This window comes from Falco punctatus, assembly GCF_963210335.1.
Source record: "Falco punctatus genome assembly, chromosome: 3".
Lineage (NCBI taxonomy): Eukaryota > Metazoa > Chordata > Aves > Falconiformes > Falconidae > Falco > Falco punctatus.
Window position 1 is genome coordinate 110240512 of NC_137582.1, and position 27497 is coordinate 110268008.

Here is a 27497-nt window from a genome sequence, read left to right on the forward strand (position 1 = left end):
CAGCCTAGAGGCTGAGAGCCCGGAGGTGGGATTAAGCTGGGCTTTGATTAATCCCCTCCCAGCAGCCACACTTTATAAATCCCCTTGTGCCACCCATCGCAGCACCCAAGGGTGCCCCAGGGGCCTGCCAGCATGGCCCAGCAGCGCCGCGTCCAGCTCTCCACCCAGCGTCCCACCAGCACTGTCTGCGTGCTGGGCACCGAGCTCTCCCTGGATGTCTGTGGGTAAGCAGCCACGATGCTGATGGAGGGGGGGAGGAACAAAAAATCTGCTTTTTTTTTTTTTTTTTTTTTTTTTTTCTTTTATCCCATTAATCAAACTGATAAAAATAGCTCAGGGTGAGGCTGGGGCAGTGCTGCCGCTTGGGGTGTTTTTCCCAGGGGATGCCAAGCCCTGGGAAGAAGGGGATGCTCTAAACCGCGATGCAACAGCCAGGTGGTGACCCCCCCAAGGGGGATTTTGCAGCTTTTGGGGTGCAGAAAGCACCCCCTGGGAGCTTTGAGTGATGCCCTGGGCTGAGTTTCACATCTCAGGCGGGGTTTGCCGTGTCCTGCAAAACTGAAATATTTCTCTGTTTGGGGGGAATGCGTGGAGTGAAACCACCGCGGTGCTGCTGGCCGGGACGTCACCTCCCAGCACCGGGGGTTTTCGCTGCTTCGTTGGCCCCAGCCCAAGTTCAAGTGCTTTTCAGCAGAGGTTTTGGGGTTTTTGTTTCCTCGAAATCCAGCTCAAGCAGAAGCTTGGGGTTTTATTTTGCATCCAAACCCACCACACCATGGCTGCCGACAGCATCCCATCCTCTCCCAGTTGCCATGGGGGTGGGTTTTTTCTTTCCCCCCTGGGGACACATCTGTGCTTCCCTCCTGGCGGTCAGGATTTGTGCTCCTTGGCCCATCGCCCGTGGCCTCTTGCAGCCGGGTGGAGTGATGCGAGCTGCAGCCTGCCCGACCGCTGCAGCTTTGCTTCACTCTGAAGGGGATGCAACCAGTCAGACCTCGCTGCCAGCACTGCCGGGGGGGGTTAAACGTGAATATTTGGGTGGCCCCATGAAAAGAAAACCACCACGCTAAACCCAAACAGCTCCAGGGTTTTTGCTGTGAGGAATATTGCAGGATTTGTGGCAATTTGGAGGTTTTGTGGTATTGATTTGTTGCAGTTGCATTTTGCAGAACTCGTGGCATTTTGTGGGCTGCGTTGCGACTCAGTATTGCACTATTTGGTGCATGTTGCAGGGTTTATTGTGTTTAATGTTGAGGGACTTGTTGCATTTTGCATCATTTGATGGAGTTGAATGTTGCAAGATTTTGTGTGAATGGCAGGGTTTGTTGCAATTAATATTGCGGGATTTGTTGCCGCTGCCTTTTGCAGGATTTGTTGCCTCTGGCTGGATTTGTTGTAATCGCCTTTTGCAGGATTTGTTGCAATTGCCTTTTGCAGGATTTGTTGTAATCACGTTTTGTAGGATTTGTTGCATATTGAAGGACTTGATGCAATTGCACATTGCAGGATATGTTGCATATTGCAGGGCTTGGTGCAGCTGTGTTTTGCAGGGTTTGCTGCATTTTGCAGGACTTGGTGCAACTGCAAATTGCAGGATTTGTTGCATATTGAAGGCTTTCTTGCAACTGCGTATCGCAGGACTTGTTGTAATTGCGTTTTGCAGGATTCAGTGCTTTTTGCACGACTTGTTGGAACTGCACATTGCAGGATTCCTTGCATATTGCAAGATTTCGTGCACGTGGCAGGATTTGTGTCACCTGTGGTTGGCCGCACGCTCTGTTATTCCAGCAATGCCCCCACCTGGGGCTCTCACTGGGTTTTCCCCCGATCTCAGATCCGCACCCAAAGACGCGGTTGCCTTCCACGTGCAGGGGACGCCGGGCGTGAAGCTCTACGTTGTGCATGAGACACAGAGCATCAAGTTGCCCTCCAGCGTGTGCCGCTGGCCACTGGCCACCGGCGCCGAGGTGCTGCTGGCCATGGACGCTCTCAGCAAGGATGTGGGTGATGAAAAGGTGGGTGCTGGTGTACCGGCAGGATCCGGCCCTTCTCTGCACAGTGGCGAGCACCCACTCCTTGTTGCAGGTCAGGATTTCTTATTTCGGGGAGGCTGGCGGGGTGCCCGTGGGCAGAGCCATGCTGTACCTCACCTGCGTGGGTAAGTGTGTGGGGTGGGGGAACCCCCAAACCGTGGTGCTGGTGGGGATGCCCCCCAGCCCCCACCCCCAGCATCCCTCTCCCCACAGAGGTCTCGCTGGATGCCGACACCAACCGCAGCGGGACGGTGAGCAGGACACTGCTGGATAAGGTATAAAGGGGGGGTAGGAGCCCCCCAGCACTGCTGTGGGATGGGGGGAGATGGCTGACACCCCCAGCCCTGCTTCATCCCCCCGCCAGGCAACGTGGACGTGGGGTCCCGACGGACATGGGGCCATCCTGCTAGTGAACTGTGACCGCGACGATCCCAAAGCCGAGATGCCGGATAATCGCGACACCGCCATCCGCTCCTATGCCGGTACTGGCACATCCCATACAAGAAACCCCCATTTTCCTATTTTTTTCCCCCAGATTATCCTTTCTTACACCCCTTTTCCTGCCAGACCTGAAGGACATGTCACAGATGGTGCTGCGGACCCGAGGTCCCCGCACGATCTTTGCCGGCCATCACCTCCTCCTCCACGTAGACTTCGGCGACGCTGATAAAGTCGGCGTTTTCTATGGCGGCAGTGAGTGGCTGACACTGGGGTTTGGGGGGGGACAGGCACCCCAGATTATTGCCGTTCAAGCAAAATGCTTGCAGCGGGGTGGGTACCACTTCTGTAGCATCCAGCCTACATCCCGTGGCGCGGGTTTATCTGATGCACTGGCTGATTTTGTTCCCGCTGTGCATGCTCCATGGGATCAAATATGTCTTTTAACCAAAAAAAAAAAAAAAAAAAAAAAAAAGAGCCAAAACGCTGCAGAAAAGGGGTCGGCTGTTTAAGGGGGCTGCACGGTGCTTGCATGCACAGACAGCGTGGCGCTGGAGGATTACAAACACGTGCTGGGGGGCTCGAAGCTCGCCTACACCGTCAAACACAGCCGGCATCAGGAGGAGAGCATCTTCTACGTGGAGGGGCTTGCCTTCCCCGACGTCGGATTTTCAGGGCTCGTGGCTTTCCACGTCACGCTGCTGGAGAGCCCTGAGAAGGTACCAGCCACTGGGGGGGTCAGGGTGAGCTGTGACCGGGGGGAGCAGAGCCCAAACACTGCCCCCCTGCCCCTCCCCGCCTTCCCAGGGTTTGCTGGAGACTCCGATTTTCACTGACACGGTGGTTTTCCGCGTAGCTCCGTGGATCATGACTCCCAACACAGCAGCACCGCTGGAGGTCTTTGTCTGCAGGTGGGTGCTGGGTGGGTGGCTGCATCCTGCCTGGTGCTGGAGCAGTTCCCGTATCCCATTTTTCTTCCCAGTGTGGATGACAACGAGGATTTTGTGGCGGCCGTGGGTGCCATGGCCGAGAAAGCCAAGTGCCCTCTCACTGTCTGTCCGCTGCCAAAGAACCGCCATGACCGCTGGATCCAGGTGAGTGCAGGATGATGCCCAGCCCCATTCTCACTGCAGCAGCTCCAGGGGGGGCTCCCCCAAACCCTCTCCATCCCTTTTCCAGGATGAGGTCGAATTTGGCTACGTACAAGCCCCCCACAAGACCTTCCCTGTTGTCTTTGACTCACCCCGTGACCGGGGACTGAAGGATTTCCCTGTCAAGAGCATCCTGGTACCCAATCCCTTCCTCCTCCCTTCCCCAGCAAGGCATAAAGCTTTGCTAATCCATAAAAAAATTAGGATAAATCTATTATTTTTCCTTCACTTTTGGGAGGGGAAGAGCCAGCAGGGAGGATGATTTGGGAGCACTGCACTTTGGGTGCTTACAGCTTTTTTTTTAACCATTACCCCTTGGTTGTTTAACCATTATCCCTATTTTTTCCCCATCCAGGGCCCTGATTTTGGTTATGTGGCCCGGCAAGCACCGGAGGGTGCTTCCAGCCTTGATTCTTTTGGTAATTTGGAGGTGAGCCCCCCCGTGAAGGTTCAGGGCAAGGAGTATCCCTTGGGCCGCATCCTGATTGGCAGCAGCTTCCCCCGGTGAGATGCACGATGGGGGTTTGAAGCATTGGGGGAAAAAACCTCCAAAAAAAGATTTTTATGTACTGTTTGAGGCTGGTTGCAAGCAGAGCATCGCCTTGGGCACCCCAAAATGGCAGCCCCCCTCCTTGTGTCCCCCCAGGTTCGGTGGCCGGCGGATGGCAAAAGCCGTCAAGGATTTCCTCGTTGCCCAAAAAGTGCAGGCGCCGGTGGAGCTGTTTTCGGACTGGCTCTTCGTCGGCCACGTAGATGAGTTTCTCAGCTTCGTCCCTGCACCTGATCGGAAGGTAACGAGTCCTGGAGCAGGGAAAAAGGTGGGGTGCAGCCTTTATCCCCCCCCCCCCCCAAATCATCCCTTCTTCCTCCCCAGGGTTTTCGGCTGCTCCTGGCCAGCCCCAGCGCCTGCTACCAGCTCCTCAAGGAGAAGCAAGAGGAGGGGTTTGGCGAGGCGGTGATGTTCGAGGGTAGGGGGGAGGAGGAAAACTGGGGCTTGATGGGTTCATTTTCCCTTTTTTCCTGCAAAATGCAACGGGGCATGTGACTGCACGACACCCTGAAACCCAGCTAATGGCTGGAAAGTGCTGCCAGCAGCAGAGATGGGGGGCAGGATTAATTAAAAAGCTGCGCAGATTTGATTTCCTGGGTTGGGATGGAGCTCACTGCCCGTGACCCCTGAAATGGGGGAGCTCCTGGATCAGACCTGGGAATCTCATCCCAAATGTGTTGGGGGAAGAATTCCTGCCCAGTTATCTGTGCTGCAGGACTGGAGGACGTGCCCAAGCGGACGATAAACGAGATTCTGGCTAACGAAGGCCTCCGGAAATTCAATAATTATGTCCAGGTAAGGAAGGGGAGCAGGGGGGGCTCCTTTCCAACCCTCCCTCCGTTCTTCCCCATCTCCACCCTTTCTTCCATCCCTCTGTCCGTCTACCCGTCCCTCTATCCATCCCTCTATCCCTTTATCCATCCATCCACCCGTCCCTCTGTCCATCCCTCTATCCCTTTATCCATCCATCCACCCATCCCTCCTTCCACCCACCCCTCCCTCCACCTGCCTGCCCATCCCTCTGCTCTCCATCCATCCCTCTTATCCCTTTATCCATCCATCCACCCGTCCCTCCCTCCCTCCCCCCTTCCACCCATCCCTCCCTCCACCTGCCTGCCCCTCCCTCTGTCCCTCCCTCCCTCTGTCCATCCATCCATCCATCCATCCATCCAACCATCCATCCATCCATCCATCCATCCCGCCTCCCTCCTATCAGAGCTGTATCAACTGGAACCGGGACATCCTGAAGCGGGCGCTCGGGCTGACAGAGCCGGACATCCTCGACATCCCCCAGCTCTTCCAAGGCGACGCAGCCACTGGTGCCTCAGCCTACTTCCCCGACATGGTAACACCCAGCATCCTCCTCCTGCCCTGACCCTCCGGGGTGAATCTGGGCTGGGATGTGCACCCTCACCACCATCCCCATGCTGCAGGTGAACATGCTGGTGCTGGGCAGGCACCTGGGCATCCCCAAGCCCTTTGGACCGCTGGTGGGTGGGCAATGCTGCCTGGAGCAGCGGGTGCGGACGCTGCTGGAGCCCCTGGGCCTCACCTGCACCTTCATTGACGACTACTACTCCTACCACGTCCTCTCTGGGGAGGTCCACTGCGGCACCAACGTCTGCCGTAAGCCCCTCGCCTTCAAATGGTGGCACATGGTGCCCTGAAGTCCCCTCTCCCTAAAGCCCTCTCCCCATCCCTGCAAGTGCCTTCAACGGTTTGAAATAAAGGGCTGCAGCTTCCTCCTCGCTTCCCTCTTGCTGGGGGCAAGGTTGGAAGCTTTGTTTTAAACGGGCAGGTGTTTTTGTCACTCTCTGGGTGTGTGGTGTGGCACGTGGGCGTTCTCTCCTGGCACAGCAATTACAATTAAAATGGTTAAACAGGGCGGGGGAAAGAAGCGGTGAGCAGGGTTGTACAGTTCTTTCTTTGCTGCAGTGATGCACGGGCAAAAAACACACGTGCATGCCCCAAAGTGCACACACGTGAGGCTACGTGTGCTGGCACAAACCCACATGCATGCACAAAACCAGACATGCGTGTGTGCACAAAACCACATGCATGTGGGCACAGAAATACAGGTGTGCCCAAAAAGACATGTGCACGCAAAACCATCAAGCATGCGTGCCCCTTAAGACTGCTGCATGCGCATACAAAAATGCACATGCATGCACAGAAAATGACACAGGGATGTCTAACAAGGCACACACATGCACAAACTCCTGCATGCATGTGCAAAACCATGCGTGCATGCACAAAAACACCACCCATGTGTACACACAAAGCACAACCCGGCATGCACACAACCACCCAGGCATGCACTGAAATACTCAAGACATGCATGCACTGCCCTGTGTTTGCACCCTGCCTGCAAAATATGAAAGGGAAATGCTGGGGGGAGGCTATTTTGGGATGGAGGATGCTGTCAGCAGCAGGATGGTGCCCTCTAATGGCTGTGGATTTCCTTTTGGGGATGCTGGGCGTCCATCCCGGCAAGGAAAAAGCATCCCCTGCACCTCCCTTTGGTTAAATTAATCAAATTTAAATGAAAAAGAGTTAAGAAATAAGGGTGGATAAAGTGAAGAGAGGGGTGTACACAATGACGTCATTTATTTAAACATTTACTCCAAGAAATATAAAAAAAAAAAAATAAACAAAACCAAACATGAAGAAGACAATTACAGCACTAACCCAGGACCCTCTGCTAAAGGACAAGCTGTTCCCAGATCCTCGAGGTTTAGGATTATTTTCTTTCTCGAGCCTCCTCCTTTGCTCGCCCGTGGCCGGGACAGGGTGGCCGATGGGGGAGAAGTTTAGTCAGGCTAAAATTATTTTGCTGGAAGGCAGGATGAACCAAAATGATGCTTTTCGGGGTGTGTGTGTGTGTAAAAGTGGGGTTTGGTGATTTTTCCACCCCATCTTTTACTGAGGCTGCGGCATCTGCTTGTGCTGCAACTCCAAAAAAACCTAATATTGCTAACAAAGCGGAATATTTTACTTTTCCACCCAGCTGCTCTCCCTGTCCTGGATATTTTCTCTCTAACACACCCCAAAAAAACCCCAAAATAACCCCCAACCCCAAGCAAATTAAGAAAAAAAACCCAACCCACCCTTTTTTTTTACTGCGAAACAACCCAAACGGGCGCGAATGCGGCAACCACCGCCCCCGAGCACCCAGCGCGACCCGTCAGGGAGAGCAGAAAGGACTTAAAAAAATCAGTATTTCAAAACAAACCCTAAAAATTTTGAAAGAAAAATAAAAAAAATCACCCTTGGGTTGCGTGAAGGCAGAGCTGGGCTCTGCTCGATAAAGGCACCTCGTTTCTCCAGCACAGTGCACAGCGTTGTAGGAGGGACTTTGGGCTGATAACCAGGCAGAAATAATTAATAATAATTAAAAACAAATTAAGAATAATTCCAAGAAAAAGCTTACGCGATGCTTTAGGGCTCCCCTCTTCATACCTGAGATCTCCCTGGGGTGGGCGAGGGCTGCGATAGCGGCGAGGGGAGCCCCAAAATGATGCTGGGGATGGGTTTGGCCCTTGGGGATGTGGGATGACATCCGTATCCTGAATCCCTCTGGGAAAAGGGATGCTGGGGGGCAGGGGGACCCCCAAAATTATAGCACCCAAAGTGGGGGGTATTTGGGAAAAATGCCAAAAAATTGGAATATTGAGGAAAAAGAGATGTTTTGCAGCTGCTCTTCAGGTCCCCAGTTTCACCCCAAGCCTGCAGCCAGGGATGTTTGCGGCTGGGAAAAGGGGAAATAATAAAAAGCAATGCAGAAAAATACAAATAAAGTCAAAATAATTCAAATCATAACCCCCCAAAATTAAGCCTGGATGTGCCAAAAGATCCTGCTACGGTCGGGAACTCAACAAGCCATGGGGGGAAAGGGAGTGTGAAACAAAAAAAAAAACCCCAAGGCTTTGGAAATGGGAGAACAGGTAGTTAAAACCGCGGCTGGCTTGGAAAAGCGGGGTTTGGGGGGGGGTCCCGGCAAAGGGGGGAGCCCCTCAGATGGTGCGGGGGTTGTACTCGGGCAGCTTGCGGAGCTTCTCTTTCTCAGCGTCGGTCTCGTCGCGGGCGATGACCAGCGAGTGGGCATAGCCCATGGCCACCTGGGATGGGGCAGAGTGGGGAAACTGAGGCACAAGGCCATGCCCTGCTGCTTTCCTCCCCCCCCCCCCCAACCTTTCTTTTCATCCAGGACCATGTTTGAGCACCCCATGCGTGTGATGAGTTCTGTACGGCCCCAGTCACCGTATTTAGGTCAGTGGCCACCCCTCCAGCACCACTCACCTGCTCCGTGTAGATCCCATCCAGGGTCTTCACCTCTTGGGCAGCCGTCGAGGATTTGGGTTTGTGGTCCCCGTAGCCCTGCCAAGCGCATCCCATGGAGCGGGGTGGGGGGAAACCAATGTGGGGGGGGGGGGTTGGCAAGCAGCGGGTTGCTGCCACTAGGAGCTGCCAGAGGGGTCTGGGGTGTCAAGGGGTTGGGGGTTCCCAGTAAATCCATCTTACCAGTTCCCCGAAGGTGGGCGAGGGACCCCAGCTGATGGTGCTCTCGTCCGCTGCCACGATGATGCTGCTCTTCCTGCAGTGGGGTGCAAGGCAGGGTGACCCTGTGCCCCCCCACCCCCCACCCCACAGGTGGCTGCACCCCAAAACACCAGGAAATTGGGGTGGGTTTTTGTTTGGTTTTTTTTTTTTGGGGGGGGGGGCAGGGCAGTGGGGCTTGGACTTACCCACAGGCCAGGCTGCGGATTTTCCAGCCGCAGAGGTCCTGCACGGCTTTGGGGTACATGGTGGACTCCCGGGAGGTGTTGGTGGCACCCCAAAAAAACAAGCCACCTGCAAGCCCCCCGACATGATGTGTCAAGCTCCAGCACCCCCCCGGCATCCCCTAAAACCCCCAAATAACACCCAAATCCCAACCTGTCTCGCTGACGGCAAAGGAGCACGTGTAGCCAGCGTAAATCTGCGCCGCCCCACGCCCCGGGAAGTCGAAGAGCTTCACCAGCCGAGGCACCATCTCGTCCTTCTGCTCGGCGTGGCCCAGCCGCCCGTAGCCCCCAAACCCCCAGGAGAAAACGCGCTTCTGCGAGTCCAGGACGAGCTGGGGATGGAGAAACGCACCCGCCCCGCCATGAGCAGCTGAGACCCGACCAGCTCATTGCAGGGAAAACCGCAGCAGCCGCCATAAACGGCATCGATTGCGGTGTGTATCGCAAATGCTACATGCACGCTGCAAGTATTTATCCTTAAATGCACCCTGCAAGTCTTCAGCCTTAAAGCAAACCTCAGTCCTTAAACGCAGGCTGCAAGACTCTATCCTTAAATGCAGGCTGCAAGTATGTAGTCTTAAATGCACGGCGCAACTATTTATCCTTAAACGCATGCTGCAAATCTCTATCCTGAAATGCAGCACTGCAAGTATTTATTCTTAAACGCATCCTGCAAATCTGTGTCCTTAAATGCACTCTGCAAATCTTCAGCCTTAAAGGCATGCAGCAAACCTCAATCCTTACATGCAGGCTGCAAGACTCTACCCTTAAATGCAGGCTGCAAATCTGTAGTCTTAAATGCACGGCACATAAATGCAGGCTGCAAATCTGTAGTCTTAAATGCACGGCACAAGTATTTATCCTGATATACATGCTGCAAATCACTATTGTAAAATGCATGCTGCAAGTATTTATCCTTAAATGCACCCTGCAAACCTTCAGCCTTAAAGGCATGCAGCAAACCTCAATCCTTACATGCAGGCTGCAAGACTCTATCCTTAAATACAGGCTGCAGATCTGTAGTCTTAAATGCACGGCACAAGTATTTATCCTGATATGCATGCTGCAGATCTCTTATCCTGAAATGCAACGCTGCAAGTATTTATCTTTATATACACAGTGCAAATCTCCATCCCTAAATGCACGCTGCAAATCTCTACACTTACATGCATGCTGCAAAACTTTACCCTTAAATGCGTCCTGCAAATCTCAATCCTTAAATACACACTGCAAATATTTAGCCTTACATGCATGATGCAAACTTCAATCCTTAGAAATGCATGCGGCAGATCTTATCCTCAACACAGGCGCTGCAAAACTTCACCCTTAAAATGCACGCTGCAAATGTTCTGACATGCACACTGCAACGTGTGCATTAAAAATGCATGCTGCAAATTTTAATCCTTAAATGCACCCTGCAGATCTTTGCCCTGACGTGCACCCTGCGAACACCCGCACCCTGCAAACATTCAGCCTGACGTGCACGCTGCAAACCTTCCTGCATTCACGCACACCGCTATTTGCAAATAACTGAACACAAGGCGCCGCCGGCCGCGCGTACCGTGTGGTTGGCCCCGCACGCCACGTCCCGCACCACCACGTTGGGGACGGGCAGGATCTGCCCATCTTTGGTCTTCTCGATGAAGATGGCCACGCGGCGCGGCACCAGCTCGCAGTCGTACTCTATCCGCTGCGCCCGGGCGATGAATTTCCCATCGGAATTATGCCCTGCGGACAAGCAACAGGATGAAAACGGGGTGCCCTCCCCCACACTTTGCACCCCACTAGTCCCACGTCACCTGCAGAAATCCCCTCTCCCCTCGCAACCCCCTTTTTATTTGCAGCTCCCACCCCGCTATTTTTCCTGGAGATAAAGGGGAGGGATGCTCTCGTCACTCAGATGTGGAAACTGAGGCAGCGAAATTCCACTCACCACCACCCCCCAACCCCGTAATACCTCAAAATTGCAGCAAAACACCCCAAAACAGCACCGTACCCAGCTGCCCGTACTCGGGGCACCCAAAGGAGTAGAGGTTTCCTTTGCAATCCATGATCATGCTGAATTCAGCCCCGCAGGCCAGCTTGGTGATGGGCTGCCCGTTGTACATGATCTGCAGAAAAAGGGGTAAAAAATAGAGAAAAAAGGCAAAAAAGCTGAATTTCCCAGGGGAACCCCCAAAATCCTCAGATCTGGGGGTTTATTTTCAATTCTTGCATTTTTCTTTTCCCACCGCAGCTGCACATGAAGCCCTCCCTGAGAGGGATGCTCCGGAGTTCCTAAAGGGGTTTGGGCTCTGCTAGGGATTTTTTTCAAGGAGAAACCCCCAAATCTGTTGTTTTTTTCACCCAAACCACATGAGGGGAAGGACGGAAAGGAGCAGTGATACCTGCGTGGGGCTGGGCACGGCATCCGTCTGGTTCCCCAGCCCCAGCTGCCCCATTTTATTCTCCCCAAAGGCGAACACCGAGCCACTCTCTGCAATGCAATAAGGAAAAAAAAAAATGACGTTTGGGGGCAAAATGGGCTGATTTCAGATAATTTGCTTAAAATGTCAGGTTCCGCCCCCCCCCCCCCCCCCATACCTGTAAGGGCCAGGGTGTGATTACGGCCGCAGGCTGCCAGCACGATGGCTTCGCCCCCCAGCACCTCGATGAGCTTCGGCGCTTCCACCCGCTTCGTGTCCCCGTGTCCCAGCTGCCCTTTTTCATTGCGACCTAGCCCAAAATCGCCAGGTTTTGCAGCAAAATGGGAGGATGAAGCCTCCTGGCATCAGGCTACCAGGTGGCCAGAGGGTTTTTTGGGGGTGCCAGCCCCCCTCGTTGCTCACCCCAGCTCCAGAGCTTGCCCTCGGTGGTGATGAGCAGGCTGTGAGCAGCGCAGGGTCCCGAAACCACGCTCCGCACCTGAATACCTGAGAGACACCCGTACCTGTGCGGCCCCCACAAGTTCTGGCCCAGATTTCGATAGGCAACTGTATCGAAAAAAAACCCACCACAACCCCCAGATTAATGCAAAAATTAATTTGGCATCAATGCATCAAAAATCAACAGAAAAAAAAAATAATCAGCGGCATATCAACACATCCAGAAGAAGCAGCGCCCGTGTGTTGCTTTGCAGATCTGGCACACTCCAAGTTCTGACCCAGATTATGATGTGCAACTGCAACCCCCTTCCCCAATTAATTAATAAAAAAAATAATTAAACACAAAGGCTTAGAAATAATTAGGAAAACGAACAGCCTATAAATGCATCAAAAAGCAGCGGCGCGTTTTGTTTTGCTTTGCAGGAAGCCCAGCGCCCCCCAAGTTCTGTCCCAGATTACCATATCCAACTGTAACTCCCCCCCAATTAATTAGAAAAGGTAATTAAATATAAATGCATCAAGAATAAGGAGAAAAACTAACGAAATAAAAATGCATCAAAAATAAGCAGCGCACGTATTTTGCTTTGCAGCAGATCCGGCGCTCCCCAGGTGCTGGCCCAGATTATGCTACGCAACTGCAAAAAAGCTCCTCCAAAAATATGAATAATAAAAATAAAATATAAAAGCATTAAAAATAAGCAGAAGAAATTAATTAAAGGCACCAAAAATTAAGCAATGTGTTAATTTTGCTTCGCAGGAGATCCAGCACACCCCGTACCCCAAGTTCTGGCCCAGATTACAATACCCAATTGCAACCCTCCCAGTATTATTAACTAAAAATTAGAAATGCCTAAAAATAAGCAGAGGATTTAATTAAATATAAATGCATCAAAAATAAGCAGCGCTTTTAGGTTGCTTTACGGGAGCCCCCGTGTACCCCACATCCCAGATCATGATATGCAACCGGTTAAAAAAAAAACAAACAAACAAACCAAGAAAAAATAATTAATTAAAAAAATTAATTAGAAGTGGAAAGGGTGTCCGGTTTCGGGGTGCAGGAGCCCCGCGCCCCTCACCTTGCTGCTTAGGCACTTCTTTGCGGCCGATCAAGTCCCAGTTGGTGGCCCCGAAGATGAGGAGCTGCCCCCGGCACTTGGCGCCCTCGAGTTTCTGCAAGGAGCCGCGACACCATCAGCCATGCGGGGGGACGGGGGACACGGGGGGCATCGGGGACACAGGGGGCATTCGGGGCACGGGGGACACGGGGTGTGTGTGGGATACTGGGGATGTGAGACATGGGGGATAGTGGGGATGCTGGGGGCACAGGGGACGTCAGGGACACGGGGGGCACGGGGGACATTGGGGACTCTGGGGGTGTGAGGGATATTGGGGATGTGGGAGACATGGGCGATACTGGGGACGTGGGGGATATGGGGGGCGTGGGGACACTGAGGATGTGGGGGACATCAGGGACATTGGGGACACTGGGGGTGTGGGGGACATGGAGGACACCAGGGACGCTGCGGGTGTGGGGGATATTGGGGATACCAGGGACACTGGGGACATGGGGGATACTGGGGACACAGGGTGTGCAGGATACTGGGAACGTGCGGGACATCAGGGACACGGGGGCCACTGGGGGCATGGGGGCCACTGGGGATGTGGGGGACATGGGAACCACTGGGGATCTGGGGGACATGGAGCACTGGGGGACACTGGGGATGTGGGGGGGGCAGCAGGGTGGAGGGGGGGTCCCTGATCGCACACCCCAACATTGCAGCTATTGCTTGCACAGGGTCGAAAGTCCTGCCCCTGCCCCCCCAAAAAAGCCCAAAATGGGTCAATTGCAAAAAAAAACCCAAAAAACCAAAAAGGGGCTGGGATTTCTCCTTGGCAGGACACAGGGCAAAAAGGGGGGCTGGAAAAGGGGGGGGACTGCTCCCCGCCCCCCCCCCCCCCGTTTATGGTAGGGGGGTGGAGTTGGAGTAATTGAGGGGTGCGATGGGGTGAAACTTTGGGGGGGGCGATGAAATGGCTCAGTAAGGGGGGGCCAGGCGGGAGCACCACGATGGGGTGCAATGTTGGGGGTACAGCTTGGGGGTGCGCGGGGGGGCTGGGGGCATGCAGCAGAGGGGCGCGTTAAGGGGGTGCATTAGGGGAATGAAATGAGGCGCTGCATTACTGGGGCGCAGCGGGGTGCAATAAAGGGGTGCAAGGGGGGGCAACTGGGGGGAATTGTGGGGTACATTGAGGGGTGCAACTGGGGACACATGCAAGGGGGGTGCAATGGGGGGGTGCGTTAGGGGGTGCAATGGGGGGGGTCAGTGAGGGGTGCAATTAGGGGGTACCCTGGGGGGGTTGCACTGGGGGTGCGATGGGGGGTACATCAGGGGGTGCATTAGGGGAGGGCAGTAAGGGGGTGCAGCGGGGGGGCTGCATTAGGGGGTACAAGGGGCAGGTGCAAGGGGAGGTGCAGGGGGGGGTGTATTGCGGGTACAAAGGGGGGGCTGCAGGGGGGTGCAAGTGGGTGTTGCATTAGGGGGTGCAAAGGGGGGTGCATTGGGGGTTATTAGGTGGTGTGCAAGGGGGGCTGCATTGGGGGTGCATTGGGGGTTTTATTAGGGGTGTCAGGGGGTTGCAATAGGGGTGCAAGGAGAGTTGCATTGTGGGGTGCAGGGGGCTACAGGGGGTGCGTTAGAGGTTGCATTAGGGGATGTGGGGGGGTGTTATGGGGTGCAGGGGGTGTGCATTGGAGGTTGCATGGGGGTGCACTGGCATGTGGGGGGGCATTATGGGGTGCGGGGGGTGCAGTAGAGGTTGCATTGTGAGGTGGGGGGGTGCACTGGAGTGCAAGGGGTGCATTAGGGGTTGCGGGGGGGTGCAGGGAGGGTGCATTACAGGTTGCATTAGGGGGTGCATTAGTGAGTGTGGGGGGTGCAGCAGAGGTTGCATTGGGGGTGCGGGGGAGTGCAAGGGGATGCATTATGGGGTGCAGTAGAGGTTGCATTATCGGGTGCAGGGGGTTCAGGGGATGCAGCAGAGGTTGCATTATGGGGTGCAGGGGGGTGCAGGGGGTGCAGTAGAGGATGCATTATGGGGTGCAGGGGGTGTAGCAGAGGTTGCATTATGGGGTGCATGGGGATTCAGCAGAGGCTGCATTATGGGGTGCAGGGGGGTGCAGCAGAGGTTGCATTATGGGGTGCAGGGGGTGCAGCAGAGATTGCATTATGGGGTCCGGGGGGTGCATGAGATGTTGCATTATAGGGTGCGGGGGGTGCAGTAGAGGTTGCATTAGGGGGTGCAGGAGGTGCAGCAGAGGTTGCATTATGGGGTGCTGGGGGTGCATTAGAGGGTGCACTATGGGGTGCAGGGGGGTGCAGGGGGTGCAGCAGAGGTTGCATTATGGGGTGCAGGGTGTGCAGTAGAGGTTGCATTATGGGGTGCGGGGGGTGCATTAGAAGGTGCATTATGGGGTGCAGGGGGTGCAGCAGAGGTTGCATTATGGGGTGCATTAGAGGTTGCGTCAGGGGGTGCGGGGGTGCATTCCGGGGCGCGGGGGTGCAGGGGGCGCATCCCCCCCGCCCCGCTCACGATGCGCTCCTTGCTGTGCTCGGGCTCGCAGATGACGACGCTCTGTCCCCGGGCCGCTCCGCCGCCCGCCGCGCCGGGCCTGCCGGGCCGCCTCCCGCCGGGGCTGCCGGGGCTGCCGGGCCGCGCCCGCCGCTCGCGGGGCGCCTCGTCCTCGCTGCTGCCGCCGCTGCTCCCGCCGCGCTCCGCCCGCCGCCGCCGCGCTCCCGCCACCGCTCCCGCCGCCGCCGCCGCGCCGGGCCGCCGCCGCCCCGCTGCCGCCCCCGGGCCCGGGCCCGCGTCCCAGGGCGGCCCCGCCGCCTTCCTCCGGGGCATGGCGCCTGGGCACAGCGCGCCGTCACCGCCCGGCCGCGCCGGGGGGGCCGGGGCAAGGGGGACCCCCCGCCCCCGGCCCGGCCCGGCGGGGGGAGCGAGTGCTACGGGGGGAGCCGGGGGGGTGGGGGGTGCAAAGGGGGGGGGGGCTTTGCAAAGGTGGGGTTTATGGGTACGGTTTGCAAAGGGGTTTGCAAAGGGGGGGGGGTTGCAAAGGGGGGGTTGTATGGGGACGGTTTGCAAAGGGGGGGTGCAAAGGAGGGGGGTTGCAAAGGAGGGGTTGTATGGGGACGGTTTGCAAAGGGGGGGAGCAAAGGAGGGGGGTTGCAAAGGGGGGGTTGTATGGGGACGGTTTGCAAAGGGGGGGAGCAAAGGAGGGGGGTTGCAAAGGGGGGGTTGTATGGGGACGGTTTGCAAAGGGGGGTGCAAAGGGGGGGTGCGGGGGGGGTTTGCAAAGGGGGGGTTGTGTGGGGACGGTGTGCAAAGGGGGGGGTGCAAAGGGGGATGGGTGGTTTGCAAAGGGGGGGTTGTATGGGGACGGTTTGCAAAGGGGGTTCAAAGGGGGGGGTGCAAAGGGGGGGTTTGCAAGGGGGGTTGTATGGGGACGGTTTGCAAAGAGGGGGTTCAAAGGGGGGGGTGCAAATGGGGGGTTGAAAGGGGGTTGAACAGGGCAGGCGGGGGGGTTGTAAAGAAGGGGTGCAAAGGGGGGGGCTGAAAGGGGTGAGTTTGCAAAGGGGGGCATGGGGGGTTGTGTGGGGACGGTTTGCAAAGGGGGGGGTAGCAAAGGGGGAGCATGGGGGATTTGGAAAAGGGGGGGGCATGGGGGTGTACGGGGACAAGTTGCAAAGGGGGGCATGGGGGGCTGTATGGGGACGGTTTGCAAAGGGGGGTTACAGAGGAGGGGCATGGGGGGTTGGAAAATGGGGTGCGAAGGGGGTGTTGAAAATGTGGGGTTGTAAAGGGAGGGGTCGCAAACAGGGGATTGCGGAGGGGGCTGGAAAAGTGGGGGTGCAGAGGGCTGGTGTAGGGGGGTACACGGGGGGGTTGCGCAGAGACCTTTTGAAAAGGGGGGGGTCGGACGGGGGGGTTACAAAGGGGCTATTTGCGGAGGGTTGCAAACGAGGGGGTGTAAAGGGGGTTTCGCGGGGGGGGGGGGGGGGTGTGTGTGCACGGCAAGCAAACGGCCCGGAGCCACCAAGCCCGCCCCCCCTCCCGGGAAGGGGTCGGGGATCCCCCACCCTTCGCCCCCCCGCACCCCCACACCTGCTCTGGGGGGGGCCCGCTCGTGCTCCCGCTGCCTCCGGCCTTTATTTGCTTGTTGCGGGGGGGGGGGGGGAGGGGGGGGAGCGGGAGCTTTTTTTTTTTTTTTTTTTGCTTGGGGAGGGGGGATAATATTTTGGGGGGGGGGTGGAAAAAAATCCCAGCCCCCTACGCGGCTGGGGCCTCCCCCCCCATCCATCTCCCTCCATGCCTTTCCCCCCCCCCCCTTTTTTTTTTTTTTAATTTCCCCTTGATTATTGCTGGGAAACAATGGGATCTCTGTCTGCCCCCATTACACCACGTGGATCCGCCTTCCTTCTCCTTTTTTTTTTTTTTTTTTTTTTTTAAGGCATTTTAAGCCCCCCCCATCTCTTTTCCCCTCCTCCTCCTCCCCCCCTTCCCTACCTCCCCCCCCCCCCCATTGCAAACCTGATTTTAAGGCGAAGGGTGCAGCATAAAGAAAGCAACAACTCGGGGCCTTTGCAATATTTTTGGTGGTGTTTCCTGTTGCAGAAAAAAGGAGGTAATTTTTTTTTTTTTTTCCCTTTCCTCCCTGAGCGCCCACCCACCAGATGCACTTAAAATGTAAATATGAGCCGCCAGAACAAATGCTACAATACAAAACAGAAACACATGTATGGGCAGGAAAGGCGGGGGGGGGGGGTGTTTAAAAAAAATTTTTTTTAAAAAAAAAGCATCATCCTGCTTTGCAAAGGAAGAGGCTGCAAAGTCCGGCTCGGCACCCACAGCTCCATCTTTAGGACGGGAAGACTCGGGGAAGGGTGAGAGCAACGCGAAGAGGCTCAGAGTGGGGGTGGGGTGTGCACGCGCTCCCCTGCTTCCCAAAGGATTTGTTAAAATTTTTTAATTCATTTATTATTTTTTTAATGGCCGAGGAAGAGGCGCTGCTTCTTGCACAGGAGAATTAGGCTTTTTTTGCAAGAGCGAAAACGCGCCCCTGGTTGCAAAGGGGTTTCTTCCCCCTGCAAGGAATAAATTCACATGCTGCCTGGGTTGCAAAGGGATTCTTTCCCAAGAAATAAATGCACATGCTGCCTGTATTGCAAAAGGATTTATTTCTCAAGAAATAAATGCACATCCTGCCTTTATTGCAACGTGTGTGTGTGTGGGGGTGTCCCAGGAAATAAATGCACATACTGCCTGTATTGCAAAGGGATTTTTTCCCAAGAAATAAATGCACATGCTGCCTTTAATGCAAAGGATTTATTTCCCAAGAAATAAATGCACATATTGCCTTCAATGCAAAGGGATGTTTCCCCAGGAAATAAATGCACATGCTGCCTTTATTGCAAGGGTTTATTTCCCAAGAAATAAATGCACATCCTACCTTCAATGCAAAGGGATTTTTTTCTGAAGAAATAAATGCACATACTGCCTTTATTGCAAAGTGGTGGGGTTTTTTCCCCAGGAAATAAATGCGCATATTGCCTTTAATGTGAACAGGTTTTTTCCCAAGAAATAAATGCGCATACTGCCTTTATTGCATAGAGTTGTTGCAAAGGAAAGGTGCGCTCCTTCCCCTTACTGCAAAGCAAGATTTTTGAGGGAGCAAAGTCACGCTCCCTTTCTTGCAAAGCAAGTTTTATCGCAGTGGGAAGGTTGACTTAATTCCCCCCCCCCCCAAGAAATATTTTTTTTTTTGGCAGGAAGGAAGACGTGCTCACTCTCCTTATTGCAGATTTTTTTTTTTTACCAGAACATTCCCTTTATTGCAAAGAGAGATGCTGCAGGAGGGGAAGACAGGTGCGTTTGCCCTGACCTTCCTTGGCAGCTTCAGTTTTGGTGTCTCCATCTTGTGCAGGCACACCGGGATGTGATGCATGTGCAATAAGTGATGCAACTGCAATGTGTGGTGCATTTGCAGTTTGTGATCCCCATGCAACGTGTGATGCATTTGTAGTTTGTGATCCACATGCAACGTGTGATGCATTTGCAGTTTGTGATCCCCATGCAACGTGTGATGCATTTGCAGTTTGTGATCCATTTGCAACGTCTGATGCATTTGCAGTTTGTGATCCATTTGCAACGCATGATGCATTTGCAATTTGTGATCTATTTTGCAATTTGTGATCCACGTACAATGTGTGATGCATTTACGGTTTGTGATCCACGTGCAACGTGTGATGCATTTGCAGTTTGTGATCCATTTGGAGCATGATGCTTTTGCAATTTGTGATCCATGTGCAATGTGATGCATTTGCAATTTGTGATCCATTTGCAACGTGGGGACCCGTTCCCATGGGATACTGGTGGGTGCCATATGCCACCCCCACCCCCCCCCACCCCAAAATGCCCAACTGCTGGCAAACCCCTGTTGTTATTTAAGAAAAATACCCCCCTTGGTGGTTTAAAAAAAATTAATCTATTACTTATGGAATCATCCACAAAGCATCTCGGCTCAGCGACCTCCCGTCCTGCCCATGCTCCAGCTGGATTTGGGAGAGGAAGGAGCGGTGAGGGGGAACTCAGTTTAATTAGGGATTTTCCATGATTCCGATAGGAACGTGATGTCATTGAAACTCTGCCAGCGCTGGAACGTGGCCAGTTGTCCCTAAAAATGTGTATTTTTTTGCCCCCCCCCCCCCCCGCAAATGCCCGCTGGGTTGTATGGCGTGGATGGGAAGATTTCAAGGTGATCCTGGCAGGTTGCGTCAGGCTGTGGGTTAAACTGGTTTTTCCCTGGATAAAGGAAAAACTGGTCTTACCTGTTAATTTCCAAGGGTGTCTGGGATGGGGAGCGGCTCACCTGGGATAACCTTGGCCTTGCTTCGCCTTCCCCAACCGGGATCTGGCCGCAGGGTTTGCATCCCCGGCCAATGATATTTGGGGGTTCCCCAGGGACTGTGCTTTGGGATGCACTCCCAGGGATTGGAAAAGGGGGGTTGCAGCAAGACCCTCTGCAAAAATCCCTCTGTCCCGGGGAGAGGGTGGCTTTGGGTGCAGCATAGGAATGGAGGCTGGGGGTGTTTGCATGGAGCAAAAACCGGCTGGTGCATCCGGCGCGAGATTTGCTGCAATAAATGCAAATCCCTTTTCCTGCTGCCTTTGCAGCCTGGTTGCACTGCTGGAGCCTTGTAGGAAGTTGCTGATGCTCTGGGAGGCGATTTATCCTCCAGGTGAAGGGTACGTTAAATTTTCCCAAGCCTTTAGTCCAATGGAAAGGGGAATGTGAGGTCTGGTTTGCCTCCGGACGTCGCAGGCAGAAGGGGCTTCAGGAGGGTTTTGTTACCAAGAACCCTGTTTTGCTGAGAATTGTGTTACAAGGAGATGTGGAAGCAGCAAGGGCTGAGCTAAAAAATGCATGCATGCCTTGCGAGCTTGTACCCACGTACCTTGCAAGCGGGTTCATGGATCTCTGAGGAGATTTTGTTCGGGAGACCAGGGAGCAAAAGCAGCTCAGCTGCCCTCCTGCATCCCTGCGCGATGCACCAAGAGGGCCGGCATCTGCACCCGGCGTTTGTAAGGCTGCCGTGATGCCACAGACGGCAGCTTTGGATGCCTCTCTGCAAGGTCTTTCCAAAAATACTCTGGAGAAGTTGGGACACCTTTTGGAAAAAGGTTTCCCACAGCTTTCCCAGGGAGGATGCCAGCAGAGGGCATCCCTGGACTGGCTCCATCACCTCAATTACATAGCTACCCATAAATATATATATATACGCACACCCATGGAATGGTTATATTTAAATATTTTTCACATATATATATTTAAATAAATTCCCTCCCTCTGTGCACATCCCACCTATCTCATATCATGCAGAAGCACATGGTGTGCTTCTACAGATACTTAAATGCCAAATATTTAAAGTTCCTTGAAAAAGTTTCAGTTCACGCCCATAAAAACAGGTTGATTGAGTTCCTGTTGCATTTTATATGTTGTGAAGCTTTACAGGGAGGGTGTAAATGTGCGCAGGGTGGAGATTTAATTTTTTGGTGGGGCAGGGTTTTGCTTGGGGTTTGCATTTTAAACCAGGCGGTGGTGGCTTTTGCAGGGGGTGGTGCAGGATGAGGCCAGCTGGGCTGGATCAGCATCGTTAGGAGGGAAGGAGGTGGCTGCTTATTGAAGGGCTGAGCATGGGTGTAAGCTGTTTGCTTGCCCAAATGTCCTCTCCTGGAGGGGTGAAGGTCTGGATCCTTGAAGCACACACACACACAAATCCTCTGGCAGGTGGGATTAAGGTGCTGTGACCATGGGTGGGTGACCCCAGCCAGCCACGTGCATCCCCAATCCTTTGTGGGTGAATAAAACCAGGTGGATGGACTTTTTTTTTTTTTTTTTTTTTTTTTTTTTGGCTACATGGAGGGTGTCCTGCATGCAAGCAGGAGGTGCATGGCATCCCTTCCAAGCAAGGAGCTGGAAAAGCATCCTTAACCCTTGCAGGTGTTGGCAATCCTGCTGCAAACATGTAGCCCTGCAAGGTTGGGGGGCCTCTTGGCTGAGTGCTGCAGCCAGGACCCCCCTTGGCTTGCAGGGGAGACGATCTGTAGGGTATTATTTTAGTTTTAATCTCTTTTTCTTGAGAATTTATTTATTCTGGGGGGGGTGTTTCAGCTCCCAGTACCCCAGGGTAGCCCAGCCCTGCTGACGCCGGCACCCAGCCCTGGCTGAGTCAGTGCTGTGGGCACGCTGGGCACCGCACCGGTGCCAACACGCCGGCCACCATCAAGGAAATCTCTTGTTCCTCCTATTTTTTATTAGCACAGGGTGAGTTTTTTTGGGGCTGGGGGCACCCTGTGGGTGCCAGGGAGGGCAATACTCCGGGGTGCATTGGTGCACCCTTGCCAGGGGGTTTGCACATCACTTTTGAGTGCTGTGTGTGTGCAATTCGGGGGTGGTGGTGCATAAACTCACCCCCTTTGCCAATGCAACGGGGCCAGAAAACCATTTATTCACCGGCTCACTGGGACGGTTAGCACTATACATCTGTGTGGACGTATGGCGGTACCATATAGAGCTGGCTGTGGGGCTGATGTCCCCCACCGGGGGTGGGCTGCGACCTTTCCACGTGGTGCTGCGTGCGCCCCATGGAAGCGTTTCTGCTCGGCTGGTGCAAAGGCAAGTGCAAGGGGGGTGCTTTGGGGTGCTCCTGGCTCAGCAGCCTGCAAAGGGGGGTGCTTTGGGGTGCTTCTGGCTCAGCAGCCTGCAAAGGGGGGTGCTTTGGGGTGCTCCTGGCTCAGCAGCCTGCGAAGGGGGGTGCTTTGGGGTGCTCCTGGCTCAGCAGCCTGCGAAGGGAGGTGCTTTGCGGTGCTTCTGGCTCCATTCTCCCCTTGCTGCGAGCTTTGCAGAGCTGGTTTTGGGGTGCAGTGGCCCCTCGCCCCTTCGGGAGGGCTTGAAGTCCTTTCCACGAAGTTTCTGGGCCAGGGAATGGAAGGTTGAGTCATGATTGAAGCGTGATCTGAAAAACCAGAAAAATGACTTTAATTTCCGTGATTGCCGCTGAGCTGCTTTTGCTGCTACCCAGCCCCCCCCCAAACCGGGCTGGGGAGGGTCTCCCCTGTCCAAACAGGGGGACGGTGGGGGTGAAGCCCTCTCTACCGCGATGCTTGGGTCCTGTTCCCTCTTGCAGAGAGATTTTGGCAGGGCTCAGCACCTCTACAGGCAGCAGCACCGGGCAGGACAGCAATGTCATTACCCAAAGGAAAAGGGATTTGGTTGTGTTTTTTTTTTCCTTTCGGCTGCCTTCAAGTCATCCGAAGGGCACTGGGATATATATATTTTATTTTTTATTTTTCTTTGCCGGGCTTGTTTGGCTGGTTCCAAGCTGGAATAAACCTGGCAGCTGTTGAGTTTGTTTGCAAGGAATGTTTTCCAGCAGGGCTGGGCGGCAGCAGCTGGGGTGTGCTGGCAGGTAACGCTGTGACAGTGGCAGAAAACTCCTTCCCAGCAAGAAAACCAGCCCCAAACTCCGATGAAATAGGTAAGACGGGTGCATTTAGTAGCCAGGATATTGCATTTAAAGAAAGGTGTGTGGGGGAGCCTTGCACCGCCGTAACTTGTCTTTTTTTTTTTTTTTTTCTGTACAGTGTATTTGGAGGAATGGTGGTGTTATGGCTTGAAAAGCTGGTGTGGGGGAAGCACCCTGGAATGGGGGGTTGTGGAGCGGTGTTTTGGGACTGCCAGCCCCACAGCTGGTGGCTTGGATGTAAAATATCCCGGGAAAAAAAAAGAAAAAGAAAAAAAAAGAAAAAAAAGAAAAAATCCTCTTTGCCTGGAAATTTTGGAAACTCCTGCTGCAAACCCACCCAGGTCCAGGCTGTTTATTGCATGGGGGATGCTGTCGGCAGTGAAAGGGTTAACCAGGCACCCCAGCATCCAGGGGGTTAAAAGGCAAGGAAGGGGCTAAATCCTGCTTGGGGGGGTGTCTGTTATTTATTAGGCTTGGGATCACCAAGGGTATAAATCAGAGCTGCCTGGGAAGAAGAAGAAGAGGAGGGGGGGGAGATGCTGCCCAAAATCCCGGCATCCCTCGGTGCAGCCGCTGGACCGCAGCTCTCATCCGGCAGCAAGCCCTTGGCTGGGCTCTGGGGGTGCTGGGCTGGGGGATGGGTGCCAGCTGGGGGTCACCCACCCTGGGCACACCCTTGTAGGGGCCTGGGGGGGTTAATCCCCATCGGGTTGGGGGTTGCTTTCCCCGCCGTCGCCTGCCCGCCGGGGGCCTGCTCGGCCGATGCGGATACAAAGCCGGAGGAGCTGCGGCCTTCCCAGGTCAGCAAAATCCATCTCATCCCCCCCCAGATCCCGCTATATCCCACATAGGATGCGGATCTATAGTTGATCGCATCCTCTGGTGGGGGGAGGAGGTTGCCCTTTGCCTCCCCGCTGCTGCCAGCGATCGGGGCTTTTATTATCTGTATATATTTCATATATATATATATTTATTTTTTTAATTGCTTTTAAATATATCAGCCAAAAGCAGGAGCGATGGGGAGGGAGGGGGCGGCCGTCGCTGCATCGCGCTTATTCCGCACCCGTTCCTCCCAGTTCACCCCATTTTCTTGCAAACTCCGCGACGGTTGCAAATCCCTCCTGGGTTTTCCCGGCTGGGATTTGCAGCACCTGCAGGAAACTGCAATTTTGGGAGGGGTGAGAACTTCCGGGATAATTTTGACAGCAAATAATGGTAATTTTCCCCCTTTTTAGCGATATTTTATTGATTTATTTTTTTTCCCAGCCATTGGTTGCATTGCTGCACCAGGTTGCATTGCACGCTGCAAGGCTTGCAAGGGGGGTAAAGTCACGGCGCTATTTTTGTTCCTTCTGTTTGCACCCTTTTTCTTCTTTTTTTTAAGTATTAAATGTGTTTTAGCAAGGTGCCAGGTTGCAAAGAGCAGGCTTTTGCTCAAAAATACTAGCCCCCCCCCCCCCCAAAAAAAAGGTATAGAAATGCATTTTCAGGGTGGAACCCCCCAGTATTTGATGGGTTGCTTAAGCTGGTGTTTGCAAAATGGGGGGAGAAGTGGAGAATTTGGGGGGGGGGGGGAGGGGGGCATCTCAAATAAATCAGCGTCATCACCTGATGCTGATTTTTCAGTCCCTTTTCAGCCCCAAAAAAGGTGATCCCAGCACCCCAGCAGGAGGAAAAGTCCCTTTTGGTGGGAGATGCTTTAATTTGGAGTTTTGCAATAAAACAAACCACCAAGCTGTTGGGAATGTTGAGCTGGAAACACTAATAGGGAAAAAAAAATCCCAATTTTTCACTGTTTTTGGTGTTACTTTTAATTCAAATTCTTCTGCCTCCAGATTCCTGACTGGGATAGTTTTGCAGTGGGTGAACTTTGCATTTGCTTTGCAAACATTGAGAAGGAGAGGTGGGGGTAAACATTGGCCTGGGGAGGTTTTTGGCAATAAATAAATCTTGTTTGTTGCTTTTTTGGGTCTCTCCGCAAGAAATCTTTGCAGCACAGGCTCTTTTTTTAAAAAAAAAATTCAGTGCAATAATTCTGATTTTATGATTCTTTTTTTCTTTTTCCCCCCCTTTCCCCCCTGCGTTTGTACTTCTCACGGCACGAGCTGGACGAGGGATGGATTTTTTCTGGTTAAGCGGTGATGTTGAAAAGCGAATCAGGAGGAAAACAGTGGCGGTTTTCCAGGTCTCGGGTTTTAGCTGGAATATTTGCAGGCTGTTTGCCCAGAAGAGTAGTTTCAAGGCGAAAGAGGGAAACACCGTGTTGAGGAAAAGCTTCTCCTATAAGATGATGCTTTTTGGCAAGAGTTCATTTAAAATATTATCACCAAATTGCTTTGAATCAGGACTTTTTGTGGAATTTTTTTTTCAGGGGCAAACCCGCTCTTTTGGCTTTTTTTTCTGGGAAAACCTTTTTTTAATGTTTTTTTTTTGGGGGGGGGGGAAATATCTTTTGGCTTTTTTTAGGGGGACCCCCCATCTTTTGCTATCGTTTCATTCCTACCACTTGCTTCTTATTGCTGCCTCCTCCACCTTCAACTGCATCAAAACACCCGATTTGGGGAAATTTTGAAGACCGAGTATAATTTTTCTTCACCGGAGCCCTCATTCCGACACTGATGCCTTCAAATCTCCTCAATTCTTTCCTTGGAAAACTGGGAAATAAACCACTCTGCCATAAAAGCACCGATAATGCACTGCACAGACCCAATGAGGGCTGGGAAAAAAACAAATTGCAGAAGATTTTTGCTGGGATTTTTTTGAATTATTATTTTAAAGGATGGGGATCTGGGGGAGAAAACATCCCTGCTTTGCTCCAGGGATGGTGCTACTCTACCCTGGCTGGGAATAATCAGAATTAATTTTTTTTTTTTTTTGATCGAGGTGACGTTGGGAAATCATCCAGGTGGTGAAAGTTGGGATGTGGGGCCACCAGCTGGAGGGATTCATAAGGAGTCGGAGGAAACTTTTGGGAGACAAAAGCGAATTTCTATTTCTATCCCGCCCTGCTCCATCCCTTATAAATAGTGCCGGGGTTATTTATAAGGAGGGATTACCACGGCGGGGACGCAGAGAGGAGCAGGAGGGATTCCCGGGGTAAATCCCGGTTGCGATATTACGGATTTTTTTTGCAAACCCTTCGATGGAAGGACAAAGGGGGTCGGCAGGATGGGGCAGCGTGGTGGAGGATGATGCTCGGAGTGGGGCCGGGTCCCCAGGGCTGGCAGCCGTCCCTGCCAGCTGGGACCTGTCGCTCCGTCGCGACGGCTAAAAATAAACCCAATAAAGCCCGAGAGCTGCCAGCTTGCCAGGCAAGGGGTCGGGCTGGCCGCAGCAGATGGCCCTGCTTTCCTGCCTTTATTTAGCTCCAGCTCCGTTTATTTTCCCTCCCCACCCAGGTTGGGAAGGAGACGGTGCTGAGCCGCAGCTCGTGATGCTGCCGGTGGGGTGAGGACCCGGCAGCTCCCCTGGGCTTTCTAGCCGTTTTTTCCCAAGGATGATATCGTATCCCTGCATCCCTCTTGGATTACGTTGCATCCCCACGTCCTTCTTGGATTATCCTGCATCCCCTTTTTGCCATCCCACGCTGCTTTGGAGGCATCTCCCTGGTAGGGCAGCTTGTCCCACCAGCTTTTCACCCCATCCCATGGAATACATTTTTCATTTTTGCTACTGGGATGCTTCTACCCCTGATAGCAGTTTTGCTATGAAAAATTATGCAAAATAACCTTTTTTTTTTTTTTCTTTTTTTTTTTAAATGTAACAAGACCCAATTAAAGGTTGCAGTGGGTTGTTTTGGAAAGCTGGTAATTCTCCTCAGGGGCAGGCGTGCTCGCGGCCGGAAAAATAACCAGCCCTGGGACAAATCGGGCTGATGGGAGCTTATGTCAACTGTCAAAATGGGATGTGACCTTCTCCTGCCCCGCTAGCAGGATAAAACCGGGAGCAAGCCACAGGGCCTGGCTGTGCATCGTCCTCCTTGCTCCCCTCTCTGAATGCAGAAGCTGTTGTGCGGCTGGAAGGGCAAACCAAACCACTAAGCAAACTGGTTTCTGGATAAAACAAGCAGCATCTCTCTGCTGGGTTTCGTTTACCCAGGTGTCATTATTTTAAACTCATTTTGGTTGGTTTTTGGAGGTGTTGCTGCAGAAATATGGCTTCTTCCTTTTTTTTTTTTTTTTTTTTTCTCTTCTCTCCCCTGTGGTCCTCTGCTCTGTCGCATCTCCTGGGGCTGGTTTATCGTGGATTTATGGCTTGGTTGGCATCACATCCATAGGGATAAAACCCAGGGCTTGTGAAGTGGGGAGAGAAGAGACTTGCTGCTCCCACGCTAATGGGAAGCAGGTTAGGTGACATATGAGATCAGCCTCAGCTGCCAACTGCTTGCTGTTTCCAGCGCCAGGAAAAGAGTTCCAGGAGGAAAAAATAAGTGTCCCTGCGTCCTCCCCACAAACAAATCTCTATTAACCTGTTTATGGAGGCAAGGGGCTGGTTGCAAAAGTGGCTGGAAGAGGATATTTGCGGCGGTAATGCAGGTCAAGAAGGGGGAGAAGAGGTTTATTTTAAATTTTTTTTAGGGCTGGGAAAGGGTCG

The 27497-nt window shown here is 53.5% G+C and overlaps 4 protein-coding genes and 1 long non-coding RNA gene across 14 annotated transcripts in view; 4 read left to right on the forward strand and 1 right to left on the reverse strand.

Moving 5' to 3' along the window:
- LOC308060643 (protein-arginine deiminase type-3-like) lies at nucleotides 1-7945 on the forward strand. Its single transcript, XM_080379637.1, has 16 exons — nucleotides 1-224; nucleotides 1835-2015; nucleotides 2086-2158; nucleotides 2247-2308; nucleotides 2398-2515; nucleotides 2601-2726; nucleotides 3012-3190; nucleotides 3279-3382; nucleotides 3454-3565; nucleotides 3651-3758; nucleotides 3978-4126; nucleotides 4269-4413; nucleotides 4497-4590; nucleotides 4888-4967; nucleotides 5389-5517; nucleotides 5606-7945. The coding sequence occupies exons 1-16, from the start codon at nucleotides 133-135 to the stop codon at nucleotides 5837-5839; spliced, it is 1986 nt and encodes a 661-aa protein (XP_080235763.1). The 5' UTR covers nucleotides 1-132; the 3' UTR covers nucleotides 5840-7945.
- On the reverse strand, nucleotides 6763-17644 carry RCC2 (regulator of chromosome condensation 2). The gene is made up of 13 exons (XM_080379638.1): nucleotides 17410-17644; nucleotides 15412-15728; nucleotides 12897-12990; nucleotides 11785-11928; nucleotides 11540-11671; nucleotides 11344-11432; nucleotides 10953-11067; nucleotides 10518-10684; nucleotides 9108-9288; nucleotides 8918-9023; nucleotides 8694-8766; nucleotides 8472-8549; nucleotides 6763-8290 (listed from the first exon to the last, which is right to left on the reverse strand). Exons 2-13 carry the CDS (start codon nucleotides 15721-15723, stop codon nucleotides 8186-8188), a joined length of 1596 nt encoding a protein of 531 aa, XP_080235764.1. The 5' UTR covers nucleotides 15724-15728; nucleotides 17410-17644; the 3' UTR covers nucleotides 6763-8185.
- Nucleotides 9314-10063, forward strand: LOC308060650. Its single transcript, XR_013926819.1, has 2 exons — nucleotides 9314-9706; nucleotides 9776-10063. It is a non-coding gene; the product is annotated as an uncharacterized lncRNA (long non-coding RNA).
- On the forward strand, nucleotides 17138-18334 carry LOC308060648 (uncharacterized protein). Its single transcript, XM_080379649.1, is given in 8 exon segments — nucleotides 17138-17266; nucleotides 17269-17414; nucleotides 17416-17449; nucleotides 17452-17491; nucleotides 17493-17533; nucleotides 17536-17643; nucleotides 17646-17683; nucleotides 17686-18334. Coding segments are annotated over 8 exon segments (504 nt in total). The 5' UTR covers nucleotides 17138-17250; the 3' UTR covers nucleotides 17767-18334.
- The window catches only part of ARHGEF10L (Rho guanine nucleotide exchange factor 10 like), a 27751-nt gene continuing 17712 nt past the window's right edge, over nucleotides 17459-27497 (forward strand). For 2 of the 10 annotated variants that reach the window (XM_080379619.1, XM_080379621.1), the window contains exon 1: nucleotides 22946-23704. In XM_080379619.1, the coding sequence (XP_080235745.1) occupies nucleotides 23441-23704 (264 nt within the window). In that variant the 5' untranslated portion in view covers nucleotides 22946-23440. Of the gene's footprint in view, nucleotides 17504-22199; nucleotides 22917-22944; nucleotides 23705-24493; nucleotides 27440-27497 lie in introns of those variants that run through there. The other 8 variants (XM_080379620.1, XM_080379623.1, XM_080379622.1 and 5 more) reach the window with 6 other exon arrangements.

What these genes read in the sequence shown, in the direction of transcription:
- LOC308060643 (XM_080379637.1), top strand. Translation starts at nt 133, where the DNA reads ATGGCCCAGCAGCGCCGCGTCCAGCTCTCCACCCAGCGTCCCACCAGC. An exon ending in AGGATGTGGGTGATGAAAAG is followed by an intron (nt 2,016 to 2,085) that starts GTGGGTGCTGGT and finishes TCCTTGTTGCAG; the next exon opens with GTCAGGATTTCTTATTTCGG. An exon ending in CAGCCTACTTCCCCGACATG is followed by an intron (nt 5,518 to 5,605) that starts GTAACACCCAGC and finishes CCCATGCTGCAG; the next exon opens with GTGAACATGCTGGTGCTGGG.
- RCC2 (XM_080379638.1), bottom strand. Translation starts at nt 15,723, where the DNA reads ATGCCCCGGAGGAAGGCGGCGGGGCCGCCCTGGGACGCGGGCCCGGGC. An exon ending in CGCCCACCTTCGGGGAACTG is followed by an intron (nt 8,550 to 8,693) that starts GTAAGATGGATT and finishes TGCGCTTGGCAG; the next exon opens with GGCTACGGGGACCACAAACC. An exon ending in ATGGGATCTACACGGAGCAG is followed by an intron (nt 8,291 to 8,471) that starts GTGAGTGGTGCT and finishes GCCCCATCCCAG; the next exon opens with GTGGCCATGGGCTATGCCCA.